At 40.8% G+C, this 22,540-nt stretch overlaps 1 protein-coding gene across 2 annotated transcripts; it reads right to left on the reverse strand.

The window, feature by feature from the left end:
- Positions 1-1,807: 1,807 nt before the first annotated feature.
- LOC108549441 (uncharacterized) lies at positions 1,808-14,276 on the reverse strand. Of its 2 annotated transcripts, XM_017902811.1 has the most exons (3): positions 14,160-14,276; positions 2,551-3,793; positions 1,808-2,037 (listed from the first exon to the last, which is right to left on the reverse strand). In XM_017902811.1, exons 2-3 carry the CDS (start codon positions 3,767-3,769, stop codon positions 1,874-1,876), a joined length of 1,383 nt encoding a protein of 460 aa, XP_017758300.1. In that variant the 5' UTR covers positions 3,770-3,793; positions 14,160-14,276; the 3' UTR covers positions 1,808-1,873. The 2 variants fall into 2 exon arrangements, with proteins under 2 accessions (XP_017758300.1, XP_017758301.1); XM_017902812.1 differs by lacking the exon at positions 14,160-14,276 and having other exon boundaries at positions 2,551-3,845.
- Between the last annotated feature and the right edge of the window lie 8,264 nt (positions 14,277-22,540).

Below are 22,540 nucleotides of genomic sequence, written 5' to 3' on the forward strand. Positions count from 1 at the left end.
GAAAGTTCGTATCTTTAAGTTCGCTGGATGCAACTTACGGACGTAAACTCGCGTAATGTGTCTAGAAAAGAAATTATTATTCTTGTACACGAATACCAGACAAATCTTGCCTTTATAATTTAACAGTTTGTTCTTGTATTTCGATTTCCTAATGTTTATCTTCATTTGTTAGAATTTGTTCATCGAGTATGTTAATATTTGCGAGAGTATCTGGTCATTTTTGTACTCAAGAATCTAAGAATTCTCGAGATCTTCTAAGCGTCTCTTAATCTGTTCTTGATCAATTCTATGACTCGACCTTTGACCAATTGTTAATCAACTGAAATAGGATAAGCAGAAAGAATACGAATTGGTTCATGTGATTGAGTCGCATTACTTTTATTACGTTCAATATACAGGTCGAATGATTTCTATTAATACATATAGATACAATAGAACGCTACTATAATATGTACACCGCATATCACATACAGTCGAATTCGGAGCGGGGCATTTCCGGCCCACGAAGGGTCTCTAAAATCCTCTCTCTCCTCGCTGGAAAATGACTCTGTCGAGTCGAGTCTCGAGTGTAAGATAGGAAGAGTCTTTAAAGAACGACAGACACGGTGGTACAGATCATTGAATGAAAAAAACCTCAATGTGTCTGAAAAGTGCGTGGCTAAACTGCGATATCAAAATGTCGTAAGTCTCACGCTATTCGGTTGCGTATCGAGCGTGACTCGATAGCAGCATGTTGTCTGGTTTGTCAGATTAGAGCAGAACATTTATGTTTACCATTTACGCAACAGATAGCACCGATGAAGGTTCGAGGCTTGTAGATCTTCGAGTATCGTCTCTAAACGTGCAAAATTCTTTCTAAATAGTCACATCGAACGAAAGTAGAAGAAAAAGTAAAAGATTGCGAGAGACGAGTCAAAGGCAAGAGTACCTCGGAAAAATAGCAAGGTGTTCGATCCTCCATGACTATCATCATTCTTCGATATCGTACAAGATCGAAAGGAATATTAGCACATTGTCAACCAAACAAATTAAGCTTCGTTAATTGTAAATATTTCTAAAGAAAGATTCTTAAAAGCATTTATAAAGAATCATAAAATAGGAAATTACCCAGTGCTATATTTCGAAATCTGTTTAACACTAGAACTACCAGTTTATAATGTGTTTCCAAATATAATGATATCACACTATTTATGTAAGATAACAATAATTGAACTAGTGTAATGAAATCAGTAGCCATATACACATAATCATATTTCTTTTCAAATAAAAGTCGAAATTAATTTGAACAACTTCAAAACCAAAAACTTGGAAACTAGTCAAGTTTTTACCGAGTTTGGTAGTTTTAGTAATGAAATCAGTAGCCATATACACATAATCATATTTCTTTTTGAATAAATGTTGAAGTTAATTTGAACAACTTCAAAACCAAAAACTTAGAAACTAGTCAAGCTTTTACCGAATTTGGTAGTTTTAGTAATGAAATTAGTAGCCATATACACATAATTATATTTCTTTTTGAATAAAAGTCGAAGTTAATTTGAACAACTTCAAAACCAGAAACCTAGAGACTAGTTATGCTTTTACTGAGTTTGGTAGTTTTAGTGTTAACATGTATTGAAATGAAATTTAAATTTGACTAACATGTATTGAAAAATGAAATTTAAAAATATCGCTTAATGTTTAACGTGATACGGCAGGTTGACAATCTGTTAAATCTGATTGTTTTGTAACGATTCAAAGTAGCGGAGTTGCCACTTTTTTAAGTTTCTATACGAACGACGTAGTCGAGTGAAAAACAGCCGAGGTTGTAAATGTCGGAGCTACATCTATTTATACAGGCAAGAACGAAAGAGAATCGTTCGATTTTCACGAGTTATTCGGTTACTTGCGAAGTCTGCTCGTTTGGGGTATCTCCCTTCGGTTCTTTCACGTAATCCACCACCAGCTCCAACCCTATCAACGCTCGGAGATCCTTCCTCTCTTCTTCCGGACTTGTGGACGCAACGGCGATGTCTTCCGGTTTCGGGGACCTATTGCCTGCGTTTCATAACAAAATCTTTAATTAATCAAAGATAAGTTCTTTGAACTACTTTATACTACATTATGAGATATATGTGACACTAACTTTTCTTCACTTTGTGAATATACATTAATTATTATAATTATTGTTTCAGATTGGTTTCAAAGATTGTCTGAAGAAGGAACAGCAATAATATACTATATTTCTGTGAGAGCAAAATTTTATAAATGGTATTGTGATTTTAAATTTGGAAAATGGTGCTCTTCCAGTTGGTACATACGGATTAAATACAAAAATTGCTCAAAGAACATCTGTGAAACAAGATTCCCTCAAAATTTGGTGATTTGAATATCTACAGAAGGTTCCTTTTCAGAAGGGTAATTTGTTGCTTTGCCAAGTTTGATTGTTGAAATTACTGGAACCCTGTACACCAAGATACCATAAAGTAAGTTACTCTAAACTGTTCCACAGAATGGAAATGAATCATAGTAAAAGACCACAAATCATGCAGGGACAATTTTAACACCCACTGTTATCAACGTCCTTCGAGCTCTCCTCGCTCTCTGCAGAAGTCGAGGTTTCACTTCTGGACGCTTTCCGTGCATGGCTGATGTCTCTATATGTCCTAGTGAGATGTCTGAGAATATAATTGGTGCCACGCAAATTTTCTTCACTGCTCCTGGACGTGCTAGCCTCGTCTCTCGTCAGATTTAACGGCCTATTACTATTATACTCCTTGGACTGTGGCACGCTGAAGGCAGAGCAATGTTTGCCTTTGAAGGGCAGCTGCCTCTCGCTCAGCTTGCGATCCCAGATGTGACCAGACACGCGGAGGTCTATGAAAAAGTGCAAAGGATCTATCCCGGGATAGGACTGAGGCATAGGATAAGGTGGGTACCAAAGTGGGCTAGGGAGAAACTCAGGGTTGGTCACGTTTCCTGGTAGACCGAATCCTTTCACGCCCGGAAGCATGTCGCAGCCCCTACCCGGAAGGCTGGGTAGAAAGTTCCTCGAGAAGTCGAGTTTCTTCTGGTCTGACAACATGGGTGATAAATCTGGATTGCCAATCGAGCTTTTCGTGCGATCGTCGTACGGGCTTCTGTCGGTGTAACTGCAAGTCTTGCGGTCGCTGGAGTGCGACTCCTCGGGCTTGATCTTCTGTAACTCACTGGAAAATATGTTTTCAGGTGGCTGGGCCTGCTCGAAGTGACGTGGTCGCTCGTCGAAGAAACTCTTGCTTTGCTTGCTGAACTCCGACTTGTTCTCATCGACGGACTTCAGTATGTCAGCTCCGAAACTTGGCTTTTGCTCAAAGTTGCCCACCTTGCTAGCTGGGTCGTAGCTGTCGCTCTGCTTGCTGCTGTTCTCCAACCGTGTCTCCGCTTGCTGGGGTGGCTGTTGGCTGTGGAAGTACTTGTCCTGAGGTTGTTGCTGTTGCTGTTGCTGGGAATGGTGATGATGATGATGATGTTGCCTCTCTTTCGTGGTCAGTTCCAGGGGACGATCACGGGCATCTCGCCAGGATCTCTTGCGACGCCGAGGTGCACTCGTGGTGTTAGTCGCGGACGAGACCTCGGTCTTTGCTTGCACGAAGGAACGGAGCATCTCGCTGAAGAAGAAGCTGTGCGGTGTTAGAGGTACGTTGTACAAGTACGGTGGTGTCGCTGCTAATAGGCGGGAGACCAGGTCGCCGCCGGAAAGCGAGGCTGGGCTTTTGAGAGTCGACGGATCACCCGTGGTCGTCGTCATGGTGCTGGGTCACTAGGATGATCACTGGAGAAGTTGGAGAGAGTTAAAATGCATAGGTGGTCAGAGATCGTCGTAGATTAACATCAGAACATGGAAGATAAGAATTAAAACGCATGGTGAAAATAATTGGATACCCAATTGTATATCTAATTATATATAATACCTATGCAAAAATGGCGTCAGTAGGGTCATCAATGCTACTTCAAATATATCTATAGCCTAAAAGTAACTCAATTACGTTTTTACTCCGATATAAGAGTTAATGAAATGCAACATATATTAATTATATATACCTATACAAAAATGGCGTCAGTAGGGTCATCAATGCTACTTCAAATATATCTATAGCCTAAAAGTAACTCGTATATCGATTGTGATAATAAAATATCAATGTCTCTAATCTTGTGACTCTCTCGAATATGATCTATGTAGTTACTACTTCGATATCGCATCACTATTCTCCAATTTTAATTCGTGGAATTCGATTTCTATCATTGACATCGCCGAAACCTGTGCGAACGTATTGCTCAGGTTGGGCTATTTCCCCTTTGAGCTCACGCGGATCATAGAATAGCACATCTGCCTAGTTCACTGTAATGATCGAACGCATAGAAGATGGTTGTGTAGTAAGTCGGAGCAGAGGCGCGCTACTATTGTCTTCTGAAATTAATTGAATATCCGGCGTTGTTAAGTCTAAGAGCAGGCAGGCACCGCCTATGACTGGCTAAGGGATGAGTAATACCAGGCTTGCGTCGCATCATCCATTAAGGATTACTAATTTCTGTCAAGTGCACGTTCGGTTTCGCGCGAACGTCTTGCAAGGAATCCACGAGGAATCCCCGAGAAATCGTTAATGAGAATCTACGATCGTAGGTATTTCAATTAAACTTCGTGCCACGCTCGTATGAACAATCGCGCCAGGAACAATTAGTAATTAGTAAGGGAATGTTCCCTATATCCGACGGATCTTCGTGATTGATATAGTTATAACTTCTCCGATCGATTCGAGTTGCATCGAGTCCTATAAACCTAGACCCTCGTCACTCTATTTCCCGATTAGACAAAAACATAGGATTAAAAAGAGGAACTTCTATATAATCAATCTATCTTTAAATATCGATCTAGATATTCAAGATCGAGTAATTCGGAAATTCATTTTTATAAAATTTCGCCAAAATTTACGTAACCAAATTTCTTTGTCAAACATAGGTTAGAAACGATCTTCCTCGAAAGATTTCAGCCCCTCACCCAAGACAGCAAATCCAGAACACAGCACCAGGACGCAAACCTTACGAATTCTTCCTCTACATCCTTCATATCTAGCACCGAAAAACGGGAAAGTGAAGAGAAAAGAGGGAAAAGAGAGAAACAAAGTACAGCACTAAGCAATTTCCTCGAAAAAGGCAGATCCCAGGACAGACCATCTCCATTGTCTTCCACTCGGTGTTCTCGGGTTACTAACGTTCCGTCGACATCGCTGGCCAAGAATCAGAGGAGGAATTTTTGCGAGACGTCTCAGGTGTTCGCATAGAGCGAAACACGTTAATACTAGCGACGAAGAGCCGGGAAGAAAAATCTTCCGTGTCCATTCGCGAGAATCTATGAAGTCCTCGAGGTCTCCGGCGAGATTCTTCGCCGATAGAAAGAGAGAAGAGTGTAACGGGGCGTGGAAATCAGAATGGTGGTCTGTATCCGTGTCCGCGTACCGAGGAGGGATTGGGTATTGTTTCGGTCCATTGTTTCCCAAACAAACGGCGTCCACGTTGTTTCGTCAGGAGATATTATGTTCAGCCAGACAGGCAGGACGAACAGGAAATGGACTGCTGTCAGTTTTACTCTTCGTGATAAATACGGGCTCTCGTCGTCGGTGCTGGCTGCAGCGCGGCCATAATTCCCACCGTCTCTATCGTTGCTGAACATCGAACGTTGAAAATCTTTTGACTCCATTCGACGTGGAAGGGTACGAGATGGTCAGGCAGATCTTTGCGTATTTTTCGGCAATATTATTTGCTCGTTATGCGACACGAGGGTGGAAGAAACAGGGATCTCTGACGAGAAGAATGGGAATGGATCTAGTGCTCCCTTTTAAAGCGACCGTCGAGGAGTTTCTGGTCGTTGGAAAGAAAATTTTTAGCGAATTTAATGGGTGAGGGAGATCTCTGTAATGTCTCTTTCGAGGATCATCGAAGCAAAGATCGGAGAAAATAATTCCGAATTAACTTAAAGTTCTTCTTCATATTAGAGAATATCGTTAATCATTGATTCTCTTCTTTCTGGGAATTATTATACACCTTGTGATTGGTAGTTTCTTCACACACATATATGTATTTAATAAGTAATATAGTGTAACCAACTATATCGACACATTCTCACGCATAGTTGATTTTACGAGCAATTGTTTCAAATCTAGAATGACCAACCTTGTTAGGAAAAATCCATACGTTTCATCTTCATGAGAATTACACGATGAAGTCGATCCTGTATTTATACATTTAATTGTTCTGGAAGTACAATGACTAAGCGCGTCGAAAAAATCTTAACACATTTTATTCATGAAAATTCCACATTGTACTGTATTCGCATGTTTTCATATCCAACCACTTAGAAGAAGGTACGCTGGGTAAATTGTGCGCGAAAAACCTTCACGCGTTTTCTTTGCGAAAAGCACACATTTTACTTCTTCTTATATTTACACACCTATCTAAACTACAAACTACCAGTGACAACAGTGTATTAAAAAAATATTTATGTTTTTCCTTCGCGACGATTATGTATTACGATTACTTCTGTATCTAAAACTTGCAATACCGATATTGACCATGTTGAAGAAAACCTCATCAACCGTCTCGATACTTCGCTTAGAAAAGTCAGATACCTATTGTAACCAAGATCACGCTTACCAACCTAACTATTAAAACACGTAGAATCGTGCAATTATCTGTCAGAAGGAGAACGTAACGCGTTTCCTGAAAATTCTTAGATTCTCTATTGCCAGTCTCTATTAAGTCTCGATCTCTTCTAGATCTTTCTATTTTCTATGTTTAAACCGCGAAATACAAACTATGCGATGAAAACTACGCGAGAAAAGTGGAGTAAACCCGTGACGAGCGGATCGTAGGTGCACGAAGGTCTTTCTGAAGAATCCCAGGAGACACGAAACGATTTTTTCCCCGCGATGGCTGCGACGGAAGACAATAGCGTCGCGTTTCCATTGCTTACATCGCGGGCTTCTCAAACGGGAAATTTTAAAGCCCGTCGCTTCATGAAATTCAGCGTCTGCTCTGTTTTAGGTTAGAGTTACACGGAGGAGATCAAAATCTTCAAGATTCGAGAATTTCTGAGACGTTAATCGCGAGATCGTCATAGCCACTTTCTTCGCTTCTTTAACTTCCTTTGCTTATCGTTTTTCTTCTTCTTTCTTTTTATTCCTCCGTAAAGTTGTAAAAATTCACGCGACGAAGGAGACGTGGAGACTGCAGCGAAATTTACATCTGCCTGCTGTACTTCACGAGAACGTTACAGCATCATCTCTTTGCCGGTTTCTTGTATTTAAATCACATTACCACGAGGATAAAATAATTCAATTCGCCGGTACGCTCCTGGGGATACGTCAATTATGCAAAAAGTGAGAATTTCCATTGCGTGGTCGGTTCTTTATTCTATTACCGGCGCGATATAAAGAAGCCTCGCGGAAAGCCACGGCGAGTATTTACTTGAGATTCTGTGGCACGAAACAATTTATTCCCCGCTGGTTTCTCTCCCCTAAAAGTCAATGGTAACACATTTTCACCGGCAACCCTCGTAATATTCTATTTAAGTGTCCTTTAAAAATTGCGATATACATTTCCCTCTTTTCCTCCGATCCGCCCCTCCGTAGTCAACCTTCAACTTCCATCTGCTGTATCGCTTCTTTGAGAGATGACACCGTATAATGAGTCGTGCTTCTTTACGTGTGCGTGTTACACGTGTAAATCCGTGCGCGTGTTAGAGCAATTCTGGAAATTTGCTTGCCTCGCGAAGATACTTTGGAAAACGCCGCGTATTACGTGTCTTCATTTTCGAGATACTGCCGAGATACTTTAAAGCTCTGCAAATGAAGTCGTCTTACTCGGTGAAATTTGCAGAATGTTTTTTTAACGCGTAAAACTTGATTTTAGTTGTTCTTTCTTGACAAACAGGCAAATCCTAGGTTATGTCACATAATGGACGAAGGAACTAGAATTTTTGGGGAATTTACAAGTATAGGGATATTACAGTGAAACTTATCCCGATTCTGTCTTCGATGCTTCTTAATTGATAGATAAGTGGATGGAAAGAATTTGTACTTGCGAATAATTCCAAGTAATTACTATGTCTGAGTATAAAGTCTGCGAAAGTTTCTGAATTTGTAAAATACAATTCGGTAGAACTTCTCTATTACCACTTCGACTATTTCTTTGATTATCCCTAGACAAATTGACACGAAGAGTACACGTATGGATAATCCTAGTTTGTTATCTTCAGTATGAACATCAGTAAAAACAATCTCTCAATTATCTAGCAGCCTAATTTTTCTCAGTTTTATAGAATTTTCAGCTTAAAAATATTTTAAAGAACATCATCGTTCTTCTAAGTATTCCCGAAACAATAAAACTACTATTTTATCTTCAATTCTTTCTAATTAGCAGATAAGTCGATGGAAAGGGCTATAAATAATTCTAATTAATTATTATATCTGAGTACAGAATCTACGAAATTTCCCTCATATATCTTCGACTACCCCTAACGACGAGACAAATTGGCACGAAGAATACACCTACGAGTAATCCTAATTTATTATCTTTAGTACGAACACCATTAAAAATAATCCAGCAGTCTAATTTTTCTCTCTTTTATAAAATACCTAGCTCAAAAATATTTTAAAGAACACTATCAGGGTTGTACCCAACATTTCCCGAAGGCTCTTCTAAGCATCCCCGAACAATAAAACTATTACCCTAACTACTCTTCTATCTTCAATTCTTCCTAATTAGCAAAAAGTAGATAGAAATAGCGCAGCTATAAATAATTCCAATTAATTACTATGTCTGGGTACAAAATCTACGAAACTTGCCTCTTATATTTTCGATTAGCCCTAACGATGAGACAAATTGGCACGAAGAATACATCTATGAATAATCTTATAATATCTATTATCTTCAGTACGAACACCAATAGAAACAATCCAGCAGTCTAATTTTTCCCCCTTTTATAAAATTCCTGGCTCGAAAATATTTGAAAGAACACCTCCCGAAGACTGCTAAGCATCCCGGAAACAATGTACCAAGCTCTTCTTCCCCAACTCCGTGACGATGATAAAGCAATGAGTCGCAGTCGATGTAACCCCCGAATTTTACATTACATTCCGTCCGCAAGGACACGGACGGTCGTGGCGTCGCTCGACGTCGACGACGCTTTCCTCGGCGTCTTCTCGCGACGTAGTTTCAGTTTCACGGGGAAAGGCCGGTTTACGATTCATAAGACAACTCGGTGGATTGAATTAAGCGAGCGGTGCGGCAGCTGCCAGTCCGTTCCTGGTTCTGTCCGCGCACCCACCGCGAATCTGCATAATCCCGTTCACGTCGACGATTCTAATTGGCGGATTGTTTCAATCTCTGTCGCCGCGAATATTTGCATTGCTGCTCCTCTCGTTTCGCCCTACCCCTTTCGTTCCTCTCGTCCGCTCCCCCAGTCCATCCGCGTACGTTCGTCTCTTTTCCTAATTCATTCCCGGCCACCCTTTCCTAGGGACGATTTCCCTTTCAACCCCTCTCCGCGTGTCTTAATTTCTCCTTCTCTTTCCTCTTCGTCTGCACACCTCGCTGTGGTCTCGTAGCTTCTTTTGTCTCCTTTCCTTCTCTTTGGCAGAATTAATTTCTTTAATAGTTGCATCCTTTTTCGGATATTTATTTTTCTATTCTACGCCATTGCTTTATACCCTGCTGCACTCTAGTGGCCGTTTTATCTCTTCGCGTGTATACCTCGAAGCATATCGCTTCCTTTGCTTTCATTTTTCTTCCATCCTATTGGTCTTCGAGTAAAAGAATTAATTTCCTTTACGATTAGATTTTTATCTACATATTTATAGCGTTGTTTTATCTTATGGTTTTTCAACCTCTCTCCGCGTGTCTCAATTTCTCCTCCTCTTTCCTCTTCGTCTGCACACCTCGCTGTGGTCTCGTAGCTTCTTTTGTCTCCTTTCCTTCTCTTTGGCAGAATTAATTTCTTTAATAGTTGCATCCTTTTTCGGATATTTATTTTTCTATTCTACGCCATTGCTTTATACCCTGCTGCACTCTAGTGGCCGTTTTATCTCTTCGCGTGTATACCTCGAAGCATATCGCTTCCTTTGCTTTCATTTTTCTTCCATCCTATTGGTCTTCGAGCAAAAGAATTAATTTCCTTTACGATTAGATTTTTATCTACATATTTATATCGTTGTTTTATCTTATGGTTTTACAGCCTTGCCGTCCCCGTGAGGCTTCTTTTGCCGCTTTCTTTCGGTCTTTCATCCCTTTTGTTAGGGCTTCGTGGTGTCTTCTTTTGTGACTAGACTTTGTACATGTTTAGGGTTTTGTTTTGCTTTTATGGTTGTTTCATCGGTTGCGTTTAATCGATTGGCTGCTTTGTTTGTATATTGCATGGTTATATTGTATGGTCGTTTTTAAGAGATTTCGTAAGAAGGATTTATTTATTTTTAATTTTATCTCGCGTCGTTTCTTCCTGTTTGGGTTGCCTGTTTATCTCATTCCGCCTTGCAGCATCTGCTTTCAGGTTTGACGCAAGCTTTTACGCTTTTCTTGCTTTTATTCATTTACTCGCCCCCTTATGGATCCTGCTTTTTAGTCCTCCTTTTTGCACGCCTCGGTGTTTTGCATCTTTTCGTTGCCTCCTCTGGCTTCTTCCTTAAATCGTTTCTTCAGACGCTGTTCCTTTCTTTTGAATTTTAACTCGTGCCTCGCGTTCCCCGATTCGCCTCTCCGTGTTCGCGAATTCGCGTCGCTTTTCATTTCGTGAAAATCCTACGATTGTTTCCACCACTTTTTACCCTTATCTTCTTCTCTTCCAAAAGCTTCTCGTATCCCTCTCCTATCTATTTTCAATTTACCCGTGTTCGTGTAATTTTCAGCATCGTTTCAATCACTTTGCGTCGAAATTCCAAAATTTTTGAAAATTCAAAAATTTCCTGCATTCCTTCTGAATTACTAGAATCGTAACACATCTCTTATACGTATGTCACCAAGTTAATTGTACTACTCGCCATTTAAAGGGACGAAAGTCAAACGCTATTGACTTTTATACAAATATTTGTTAATATTTTTAAATAGACACAAATAATAAAGGGAAAATAAATAAAAAAATTCTCCCAAATTTCTTCGTTTCTCTGCTTCGAATTTTATCTCGTTGCACCTTTTGGTTTATGCAATTTTTAGTATTCCTACAAGTTAATTGTACTACTCGCCATTTAAAGGGACGAAAGTCAAACGCTATTGATCTTTATACAAATATTTGTTAATATTTTTAAATAGACACAAATAATAAAGGGAAAATAAATAAAAAAATTCTCCCAAATTTCTTCGTTTCTCTGCTTCGAATTTTATCTCGTTGCACCTTTTGGTTTATGCAATTTTTACTATTCCTACAATCTCCATGTTTATTTCTTGTATAAATTTTCTGTGTATTTCTTTATCTTCCTCGAACTTTATTCCGTTTCTTCCTTCACATTTTTCGTATTAAATTATAATTCGTTTTGTACAATTCGCAGTATCGTATCAATCACTTTTCGTTCCCGTTTCTTCCTCCAATAATTTCCTATATCCCCTCGTTGTCTGTTTCGAATATTATCATATTGCCATATGACTTCATACTTCACCTTCTTCTTCCTACGAGCAAATAATATTTCCAATATTCCCTAGCAAATCTAATCAGAGAAGGAAAACGTTCACGCACGTATCCAAAATATTTCACACGTTACACGTTATTCTTCGCAACTCATCTCCCTCTCTCTCTCTCTTTTAAGTACCACACGAAACACAAATAAAATCAAATACCGATATTCGCAACGGATTGCAATCGTGATGGGATACCTGGCTGCCAGCAATTACTACGAGCAATTCGTGCCATCAAACCTACATCTGCCGCAATTAGCGTATCGTTTCATTAACGGTCGATTAGTTTTGCGCGCCTTTGATTCCCTTAGCTCGCGTAATTAAGTAGAAGAATCCTAGATAAGGGGTTGCACGAAATAATGGACCAACAGAGGCAATAAAGAGCGGTGTGCATCAACGGGGCGCTCGATTATGGTGTCGTAAGGGTGTCCTTGGGTGGTGAGAAGGCGACGAATTAATTTCTCACCCAGGTACGTATCCCGACCGATTTCTCCTTACACCCACGCGTCATACGTTCTCCCTTGAAGGAACGACCATCCCTTTACTGTCCACATAAACATTTTTATTGCGACCAGACGCGGAACGATCTCGCTTTACATAGAGAGAAAAAAATGTCAGTCGCAGTGGAACTGGGTTTTTTTACGGTTGAACTCTCTGCGTAATTCGAACATCCTCTCCTCCTCTCTCTCTCTTTCTTTCTTTTTCTCCGTGTGTGTACGTGTGCTCGTAAAAAAGGAACAGGGAGGAATAGAAAAGGAAAAAGGTACGCGCACGCAACGAAAGACGCGAAACACGGGGATACACCGGCGATAAATAAACCCCAAAGCGCCGATACGAACTCTTTCGTTAGCGGTTAAGATTAGTCGCGATGGCGTATCGTGGTTTAAAGGAACGGCCAGGGGATTTGAATGCTTTCGAGGGTGCACAAATTGCGGTACAATCGATAACCGCGCAAGATTATGGAAGAAAGGGAGGATTAATTGGTTCGATGAGATGCTGGTCGAGATTCTTCTGGTGAGAAATTGTTCGTTGAAGATGATAAGGGGCATTCGTATTAAATCTTCCGATACTGTATTCGATGAAACGATCTTTTACATTTTTCAATCTTTAATGTAGAATACCCAAATTTGAGTTTCGAAAGTGTCGATAAATCGTGAAATATCGAATTTCTATAATTTATCAACATTTTATTAGATACTGTGCTCGATGGAAGAATCTTTTGCATTTTTGGACTTTTAATGTAGAATATCCAAATTTGATTTTCGAAAGTGTCGATAAATAGTGAAATATCGAATTTCTATAATTTATAAATATTTTATTAGATACTGTGCTCGATGGAAGAATCTTTTGAACTTTTAACGTAGAATATCCAAATTTGATTTTCAAAAGTGTTAATAAATCGTGAAATATCGAATTTCTATAATTTCGAAATATTTTATTTAAGAATTTATTATATACTGTATTCGATGAAAGAAACTTTTGCATTTTTGGGTCTTTAATGTAGAATATCCAAATTTGAGTCTCGAAAGTGTTAATAAATGGTGAAACGTCGAATTTTATTGTAGTATCCGAGTTCGAATTTCTATAATTTCTAAATGTTTCATTTAAGGATTTATCAAAGGAATAATTATAATTTGTTAAACTATTTCCGAATGATTCCTGTTTCGAGGATAAACGAAAATGGAGTGGACATATTTGAAAGTTATTTTTCATCATCTTTACGCAGTCGAATGGAGAGATATGATGGACATGTAATCGGTATTATCGCACAGAGGAAAACACGCGGTTCAAAGCAGGGTACGGGGACCAATCTAGGATTGCAAGATGAATTATTACTGGACACGCGATACTCGCAACATACTCGCGTTACATGCTAATTTCCGGTCGATCCTCTATATCCAGCCTTATTTTTTCTATTCATTTTACTATCCAACCACCAAGTTACTCGATCATCCCTCTCAGCAAGAATTAATTTCTGACTCTTCCAAATTTTATCTCCATACGGTAGAACACTCGTTGCATGTACACTTCGAAGAATAATTTTTAGTACAAACATGACGCGAATATTCACAAACTATACCTAAACTTCCACTCGATTCTACCATTATTTTACCCTAGTTCAATTTTCAACGAATCCTCCACGAATTCTCCACGTGTACCCTAACGTACCGTGGTACATTGCTAACGAAAAAGGGTGGAATAAACCTTCGGATCACCTGAAAATCGCGATCACTAAACGCCCTTGGCCAACACCATTCTACAAAAACACCAATCCTGAACGATCTCACAACGTCAACCTCTTCTTCACAACGAACGTTACAAACAACCCGGAAAAAGAGAGCGACACGAACCGTCGGTAAGCGGAAGAACTAAAATAAGGAAAACAAAGGGCGATTGAAAGGTATGCGCGTATCCAAAAGTAACGGTGGGCACTGGAATAGGAATAATCACAGACGAGATCGGTAGCAGAACGTTCGACTCACCTGTACACGCGGCGACAGGTTGCAAGTCGGGGGTGGTTACGAGTTCCGGTTCTCCTCGGCGGTGATCCAGAGGCAGCGATCTACGGATCCTGGCCAGGCGACAGTAGCGTCGCGTGCTGCTCGTGCCAGCAAATGAGATAATAATCGGAGGACTCAGTCACTCGTCGTCGGGCACCGTGGCAGGCAGCGGTGGCAGGGTGGTTGTTCGGCGGCAGTGCCGAAAGTGGGGGTTGTATTCCATCCCTGGCGACCGTCGACGACGAGAGCGCGAGACACGGGTGCGACAGAGAGGCAAGCACGGGCCTGCGTTGCGGCGCGAGAGAGAGGGGGCGAAGAGGCGCGCGAGAGCGAGAAAGAGGGAGAAAGAGAAATCAGAGGGGACGAACGGTAGTAGGAGGAGGGCTGGAGGCAGAGGGTGGTGGTTTTTGAGATGATCCGGCCAATCTGCGCATCATTTCCCCGGTGCACCCCGCGTCGCGGCAAACCGGCGCGGATTCCGCACCACCGCAAGCACCGTAGAAGCCCTGTTGAATGCCACATTTTGAGGCGAGGATGGAAAGAAAGGGACGGGAAGACCGGCCACGGCTGGGGGAGAAGAGGACGAAGGGCAGAGCGTGGAAAAGGAACGAGAGGGAGAGCGAGAGGGTGGCAGGGTGAAAAAAGAGGGAGAGAAAGGGTGAAAGAGACGGGACGGAGAGGAGTACAAGCATAGCCTGCTACGGGGATGAAAAAAGTGGAAAACAGATATAGGCAAAAGAGAATCTTTCTCCTGTACCGGCGCTTCTTCCCTCCACTGCTCGCCGTCTCTTCGCGTCTCTTCGCTGCGTTTCACAGACGTATCTCTCTGTAGGATATGTTTACACTGCCGGAGAAGAATCTTCGCTTTGGTGCACCACTGGGATATCGATCTTTAATGCACCAGGGAATTGAAACGTGCGTGCCTTTGTCAATTTATCTCAAGATGGGACCGCTGGGTGCTCTTCTTCCAATTAGGTAGCGATACTTTAGCTGAGAGGGTGGTGGTCGCGGCCGCTGAACAGCGCGATCCTGTAAGTCACGAGGCTATTTTTCTTGGGTCTCAGCCAAACTTTGTCCCCATTTATTTTTCGAATAAATTTATACGTATATAGAAGTGAGAACACGGTTATCGGAATAAAAGGCAGCGAGACTAAACGACTCGGGCGGATGTTTAGGTTTAGATTATCCTAAGTGTAGGAATGTTGGTTAGACAGCAGAATAAGCAGTGATGTGTATGGGATCCGTGATCCTATCACGGTTTTGTTGAAGTTGTCGTCAAACGATTGAATTAATTGAATAATCGATGATCAACAATGTTCCCAGAATACACCTGTGGGGCCCCTCCCGAGACTATAGTCGCCTTGTCGCAGGTATTCTCGATGAAGGAAAAGGATGGGATGCATTTCGTCCTGGGCCTGTTAGTGAATCATCAGTAAGGCTACCCTAGCAGGTCCTGCCTTAGACCAGGATACTATTGGGAGATTTGGAAGTTATATGTATAGGAAACGGAAGTTTCCAAGGACTTGCGAGAAAGTCCTCGAAGTTGGAATCCATCTAGTGAGAATGATGGTCGCTACAGATATAAACATAAAAATGATTTATTCTAAACTAAAACTTATTTTAAGCGCTAATAACTCTCGGCTGACTCTCACTCGCTATCTCTCAAAAACTCTGACTGACTCTGAAACACACTCTGACTCTTCCACATCCTCGCACCCTTATTTAACCCTTTACAGACGGGACGGTTCGAAGTTAACCGTACCATGTTGTCGAGTTGCTGCCATAATAGGCATTTCAAATTGTCAATGCATATTTTTACTTAGTCGCTATTTTCGTCGATAGCACTCCAAGATGTCAAATTCTAGGCATGTGTGACCACGTGAGACATATGTATATGGGTCTTTCGGCTCTATCAGTTCTTTTCGCCAAACGCATACTCGAGTCCTTCGGCGAAATTAATGATTTACAGAGAACGCATATATGCGGCTGTAATCCGTAAAGGGTTAAACCTTGCACTCTGTCTTCTTTCGTACTCAGGCTTGCTTTCTCAATCATGCCCTTTCCCACGCAACCTTGGGGGGCCAGGTTTGTCGAACACATGACGCATTCATGAACTTCCACTCGTTTATCGCATTCGGCTCTGTCATAAACATCCCTTACATTCGATCTTCTTGCATGTGCTCACTTTCGATCTAACAAGAAGGGTACAAGTCCTTCGGGTCATAGATCTAGTTGAAACTTTGCAGGTTTGTGGACTTAGTCATGCAGTTGTAGAAAATATATCATTATAAGGGCAACTACTCAATAGTTTTCGAGATATTTATGATTAGAGTTTAACTATTGCCTTGATTACGGATTATTTCGAATGTTTATCAAGTGCCGTTGTGGCCTAATGACGATGTGCAAAAATTTGGATATGGTGTCAATTTTCGGATGCTACTGTCAGGCTACAATGATAATTATCGATAACTATTGAAAGAAATCTCTAGTTAAGAATAATAAAGATTTAATCATAAATATCTCAAAAACTATCGAGTAGTTGCCCTTATAATGACATATTTTCTTCAACTAGATGACTGAATCTACAAACTTGCAAAGTTTCAACTAAATCAATCACCCGAAGGACTTGCACTCTCCTTGTCAGTCACAAGTAAAAATAACACGAAGCGAATTTTCGAACTTGATTATCTCGCCATCAAAGAAATTTTATTCTTTTTATATTTCTCATTTCTTCATAAGGAATCCCCTCTAGCCCGCTTTTACAGCTTATTCGAGAACACCCTGTATATATCGTGTGCAATACTTGGTTCACGTATATCATTGACAAAAGTTAAGAACAAATTGACGATTCGCGAATTTTTGTATATTCTTCGCCTTCTGAGGAACATAAATTGTGCATAGAAATGAACACCAATATCTTCTACGTTTTTTAACAGTTAATATATTACTATACCTAGATAAAAATATTTAAATAATGAAAACAACTCGCAATAAACTATTTTAAACGAAAAATTAATTGGCACTTTCTAGAAAATTCTCTCTCTCTCTCTCTCTCTCACTTTTATTAACCGTTTCATACTCTTTGATTTCATACCTTTTGGCGATTCTTACATAACTGTTTTATTCTGGCACATTCTTCTAAACATTTTTTCAAACATCATTCATACTAGACTGTACTCGTACATATTATAGTTATATCATCGCAAATGAGTTTCACTTATTCAGCCTCATTCTCATTCACACATATACAGCCACATAAATAATCATATTTTATATTCTTCCTTTTCCTTTTTCATTTAAAATTTATCACATCATTGGCATACGTGCCTATAAGTGGTCTAAGTCAATTATATTTGCTTCTGTAATATTAAAAGCTTCGGCCTTTAAATACGTCATAAATTATAAAATTAATTGCGATAAAGCTACAAACTCAATCTAACGATTCAATCCTTCATTGTTTCGTAGAAAATAAATATATTTTATCCTAATGTAAATGAATGAAACACGAATTATATTTGCTTCTGTAATATTAAAAGCTTCGGCCTTTAAATACGTCATAAATTATAAAATTAATTGCGATAAAGCAACAAACTCAATCTAACGATTCAATTCTTCATTGTTTCGTAGAAAATAAATATATTTTATCCTAATGTAAATGAATGAAACACGAAATATATGATAAAATCGTTCCTCTTACGTCGATGACTTAGACCACTTTCACAATTATAGGCACATATAAGCTGTCAATAACAATTTTGGTTTATTCATTTTCCTCCCTATATTTCTCTGTTCTTCAAGAGCTTCCGACTCTTCTTCTTCGTTACACAGTTTTGTGATACCGTGACTCAGTTTACCTTACATTTGTTTTCTTCTGATTTTGACATTATTTACATCTGAACACAAAGTAATACGAAATGAAAGTAAATACAAGATAATTTTTACCAATAATTAACAAGAATTTAATCATCGCGTACAGGAGGCACAGAGGAGATAACTCTCTGACTGCTTTCCCGGGGAACGTATAGGAACGACGAGTGAACAAATTTTCTTCGACAGGCCGAATTTCACGTGCAGATAAACGGCGATGGGTTTCGCGTGATGGTTTCGATTCAGAATTTAAAGGATTTCGAGGGATCCCTCGCTGCCTCGAATGCAATGAGCGGGTTTTGTTAAGCCGCAAACGGGGACGTACGATGTAGCTTTCAATGCACCAGGGATCAATCTTTGCTTGCATAGATACGCACGACGCTTGCTTAATTTCCGCATTAGTTCAGTATACCTATCGACCATGGAAAAAGTTACGAAGGTTCCTCGTTATTTAACCGCCTTATCCCCGTTTCGCCTAAAAATTCCCAAAAATGTGGAATATTCCTGTATTATTTCCTCAAAATTGTTTACGACGATCCGCTTTGTCTCTGAATAAATAACAATTGTTTACCACGCGGAAAGTTTACGTAAACGTAATTAGAGAGGGATTTCGGTGAAGTTAATTGGCTACAGGAGGATGGTCCGAAATATGTACTTATTATTCAATGAGACTTTTCGTTCGGTGCACAGATTGTCCTTAGTAACAGGTTACACTGCACGTGAAAGTTAGATGACCGTTCACATCGGACCCTGAAACGGTGCTAATTGGCCTGTTGCGAGGGGTAATGTGCGAAAGCACTCGTAGCACTCGTCACACCGCCCTAAGCCATGCTCGCTTCCGGTTGTGCTTCCATGTATCTAAAGGAAGATTATGTTCCGTTTATTCTTTGCGTTAATTTCACGCTATTTATTTACCTAAAATTTATTTCATTGCAATGCCTAATGTAACATATGTAACATAAAATAACCGTGATCTCGAGGTATTTCAAAAAATATTTAAAGGAATATTTAAAAAATTGTTATACCTTTATAAATTACAGAAGATCATGGAAGATACAAATTATAAAAGATATAAAGGATACAAGAAAAATAATAGAAGATACAAATTACAGAAATTCAGGAAGATACATTGGTAAGTCCTCCTTTTCATATAATAAGTGCACTCTTTACGATCGACCAAGAATAAGGTCAACCTACATGAACCTCAAACCGTACAATGGATTGGGTCAAGGCATAACGATTCTAAGCAGATGCTCGGAACTCCCGAAAGATGATAATCCTTCCATGTTTCAGGAAAATGCTTTATTCCGTATATAAATCATCTGATTAAACCATTCACATCGTACGTTTTCCTCCTTTCCACGTACGATTGGTCAGGAAATCATTCAACCCTTTTGTAGCAAACTTTTCGCACACGAATTCTATACACCAGATTTCGAAAATAATACTGTAGATAAAATAAAGCACGTCTCGAACATACTTGGAGAAAGTTATAAAAAGATTTGGAATAATTATAAATAAATTTTAAATGAAAAATAAGCGCAGAATTTATAAATTTATTAAGGTCTTTGTTAAAGCGTGAATTCCTAATCTTCTCAAATGTATATTTGTCTTCTGATTTTTGTACAACTTCACTCATACGTTTTCCAGACTCGTATCTTACCTGTGATGCCATATTGTTTTCAAAATTTCGAACGCAATGCGTGTATTTCGTCCGTCAAAGATTGGACACGTCAGTGTTCGAATATTCTCACGAATCTGCACTGTACATTAGAATGTTTCTTATTCTGATCTCTTCGTTAACGAGCAAAATAAAGTACGTCTCGAACATACTTTGGGAAAATTATAAAAAGATTTGGAATAATTATAAATAAATTTAAAATTACAAATAAACGCAGAAATTTATGAATTTATTAAAATCTTTATCGAAGTGTGAATTCCTGATCTTCTCAAATGTATACGCAATGTCTGATAAATATTTGTTCTCCGATTTTTGTACAACTTCACCCATACGTTTCCAAGACTCGTGTCTTTAAGATTCGAGACGTCGGGGTTTGAATACTCTCACGTACCTGTACTCTATGTTGGAATGTTTCTTATCCTGATCTCTTGGTTAACGATCAAAATTTCGCAGAGAAAATGCTCTTCGAATAAACTTTGTTTATTATCTCGTCATACATCGATAAACGGATCAAGGTTAAAGTCGGTGGTGAGAAAAGCGTAAATAAGGCGGCCCTTAAAACACAAAGCCATTAATGCCGGACGATGTTTGGCCGAATAAGATTTGAAGAGAACCGGGGGCAGGATTAAAGTATAACGATTTGAAATCGATGATCTCCAATGGACATAGAGAAAGAGGAGAGGGAGGGAGTGAGAGAGAGAGAGAGAGAGAGGAAGAGAGAGAGGTGAAGGCCAGCCCAGAGTCCAGAAGGGTGCTTCGCCTCGCGGGCAAGTACCCCAAATTTAAATCGTCGCTTCCACGACGACACCAGTGAATCTCCTCTGGGCGATGGCGAGAGAATCCGAAGAGGCAGGGTGAAAAGAGGGAACGAGAGGGAGGGCTCGGGGGAAACAATTTACCCGAAATTCGCCTCGTCGCGTTTGGCGACTGGATACACTCTTATTTGTCCCCTCGGCAATCTGTCGACTCCGAACGCTCAACCCCTTCTCCTCGCTTCCTCTTGGTCCTCCACCTCCTTCCTAGCAACCCCTTCAACCTCGATCCCCACCAACCCCATTCTTCTCTCTTTCCCACCTCTTCTCGCGAAGCGCGAAACCGCGAAGCCTCACGGGAATTTTAAACACCGGTGATTCGTTGGTGTTCTTTAGCGTTGCCTCCGTCTCCTTCTCTCCTCTCTACGCGTATACACGTCTACGCGTACCTCTGTCTCTTTATCCACCCTCCACCCTCCCTATCTATCCATCTTCCTCCTTTTTTCCTCCAGCTTCCTTTCCCACCTTTGTGTTCCTTTTTCGCTATTCCTTCTGTCGCAGGCTTTTTCCTTCGTTTTTCAAGTATCCTCCTCCCGACTGCAACCTTCCTCCACAGACGATGACGTACCGCCGTCGCTGAGACATTCGTGCGCTTCCCATGGCGACAATGCGGAAACATTCAAATCTCGCGCAGCCTTTCTTCCTCGACACGCGAAAATCGCGGCCGGAATCAGCGGAGCGGCGATGATGTTGTCTTTGTAGGAGGGGACCGACTCCACGTTAACGCGCCCCTCTGACAAGGTCTAAGGGTGCTTCACCGGGGTACTTACGCACTGGTAATCTTATAACGAACGTGGCCTGTGAATTAATCCGTTAGTTAGGATTGGCCATGGGGTCCATGAATGGCGACTGACACATCACCGTCAATCGATATCTCAGCTATGAATTTTCAACTCAGCTCCCTTTGACTGATTGCTTTTCCCTCGGTTTTCTCTCCTTTTTTTTTCGAAATCCATGAAAGAATTTCAAGCGACAATGGGTTGATTCGATGTCTTCATTTTGGGTCTCGAGGATGTGGAAATGTCAGCATTAGAAATACGGAATGAGAGATATCACGGTGTAATATTTGCTCGTTTAATCGTTCGATGCGATTTTCACTTTCGTTCGTATCTACTTTCGTTTAACGCGAACGTCGGAATATCGTTAATTTATTTTCCCGAATAATATTTGTCATTCGTAATTTCGATACCGTGCCAATACCGGTACGAGTTAATTTTTGACACCGGGCCCGAAGTTCGTGGAGAAGAAGGGAATTTTTTCCGCGGTCGTTTTCTGACCGGCTGTGAAGAATTCAGCTGCCAGTGTGAAAAGAATCTTCCCCTAATTAATCCTCGAATTTTCGCAAGCAACTCGAAAGATCAACGAAACGTCATCCTTTCATCCTCGATCGCTGCACGGCGCCGTGCCTCGGATTCAAAACTGTTCCAACGAAACGCGGATATGGATCGCGTGACGTCGCGAAAGGAAAAGGAAAGACGAGGGAGAAAAATGGGAGGGGAAAAAAGAAGCGGAAAAGCGGAGGGCGAAAGAGGGAGCGAGAGGAAGAAGAGCATCGACGGGAACAACGGGGGTAGCGGCCGGTTAAATCCGAAACACGGTCGACGTTCCATCAAATCGAAATTCATCTAACGGGAGAAGGGCATAAATACAGCCGCGTTGTTGCGCATCTGCTTTCGCGAAAGAACGGAACGGTTAGGAAAAGGGCGAGAGATGAGGAATCACTCGAATCGGCGGGAGCTCACGGCGGGGCGTGTAATATTCCCGGGAAGTAAAGCTCCCGAGAATTTCAAGACCCCTCCCCCACCGTCAACCCCCTGTGTCCGTCTCCCTGTGGCCCCTCTACAACCCACCCCCTTCTTCCCGCTGCCTCACCCCCTTCTACCCCGTGCGAACGTATCCTCCTGCTCGCAGCAGGCAGTAGCAGCCACCCCACCGACTACGAGAAGGGATGCAAATAACTGGTGATAACAACAGATAGCTCTGCCGGTACGGCTGACTCTATA

The sequence above is a fragment of the Eufriesea mexicana genome, unplaced genomic scaffold (genome assembly GCF_001483705.2).
Source record: "Eufriesea mexicana isolate 0111107269 unplaced genomic scaffold, ASM148370v2 scaffold2021, whole genome shotgun sequence".
In the NCBI taxonomy this organism is placed as follows: Eukaryota; Metazoa; Arthropoda; class Insecta; order Hymenoptera; family Apidae; genus Eufriesea; species Eufriesea mexicana.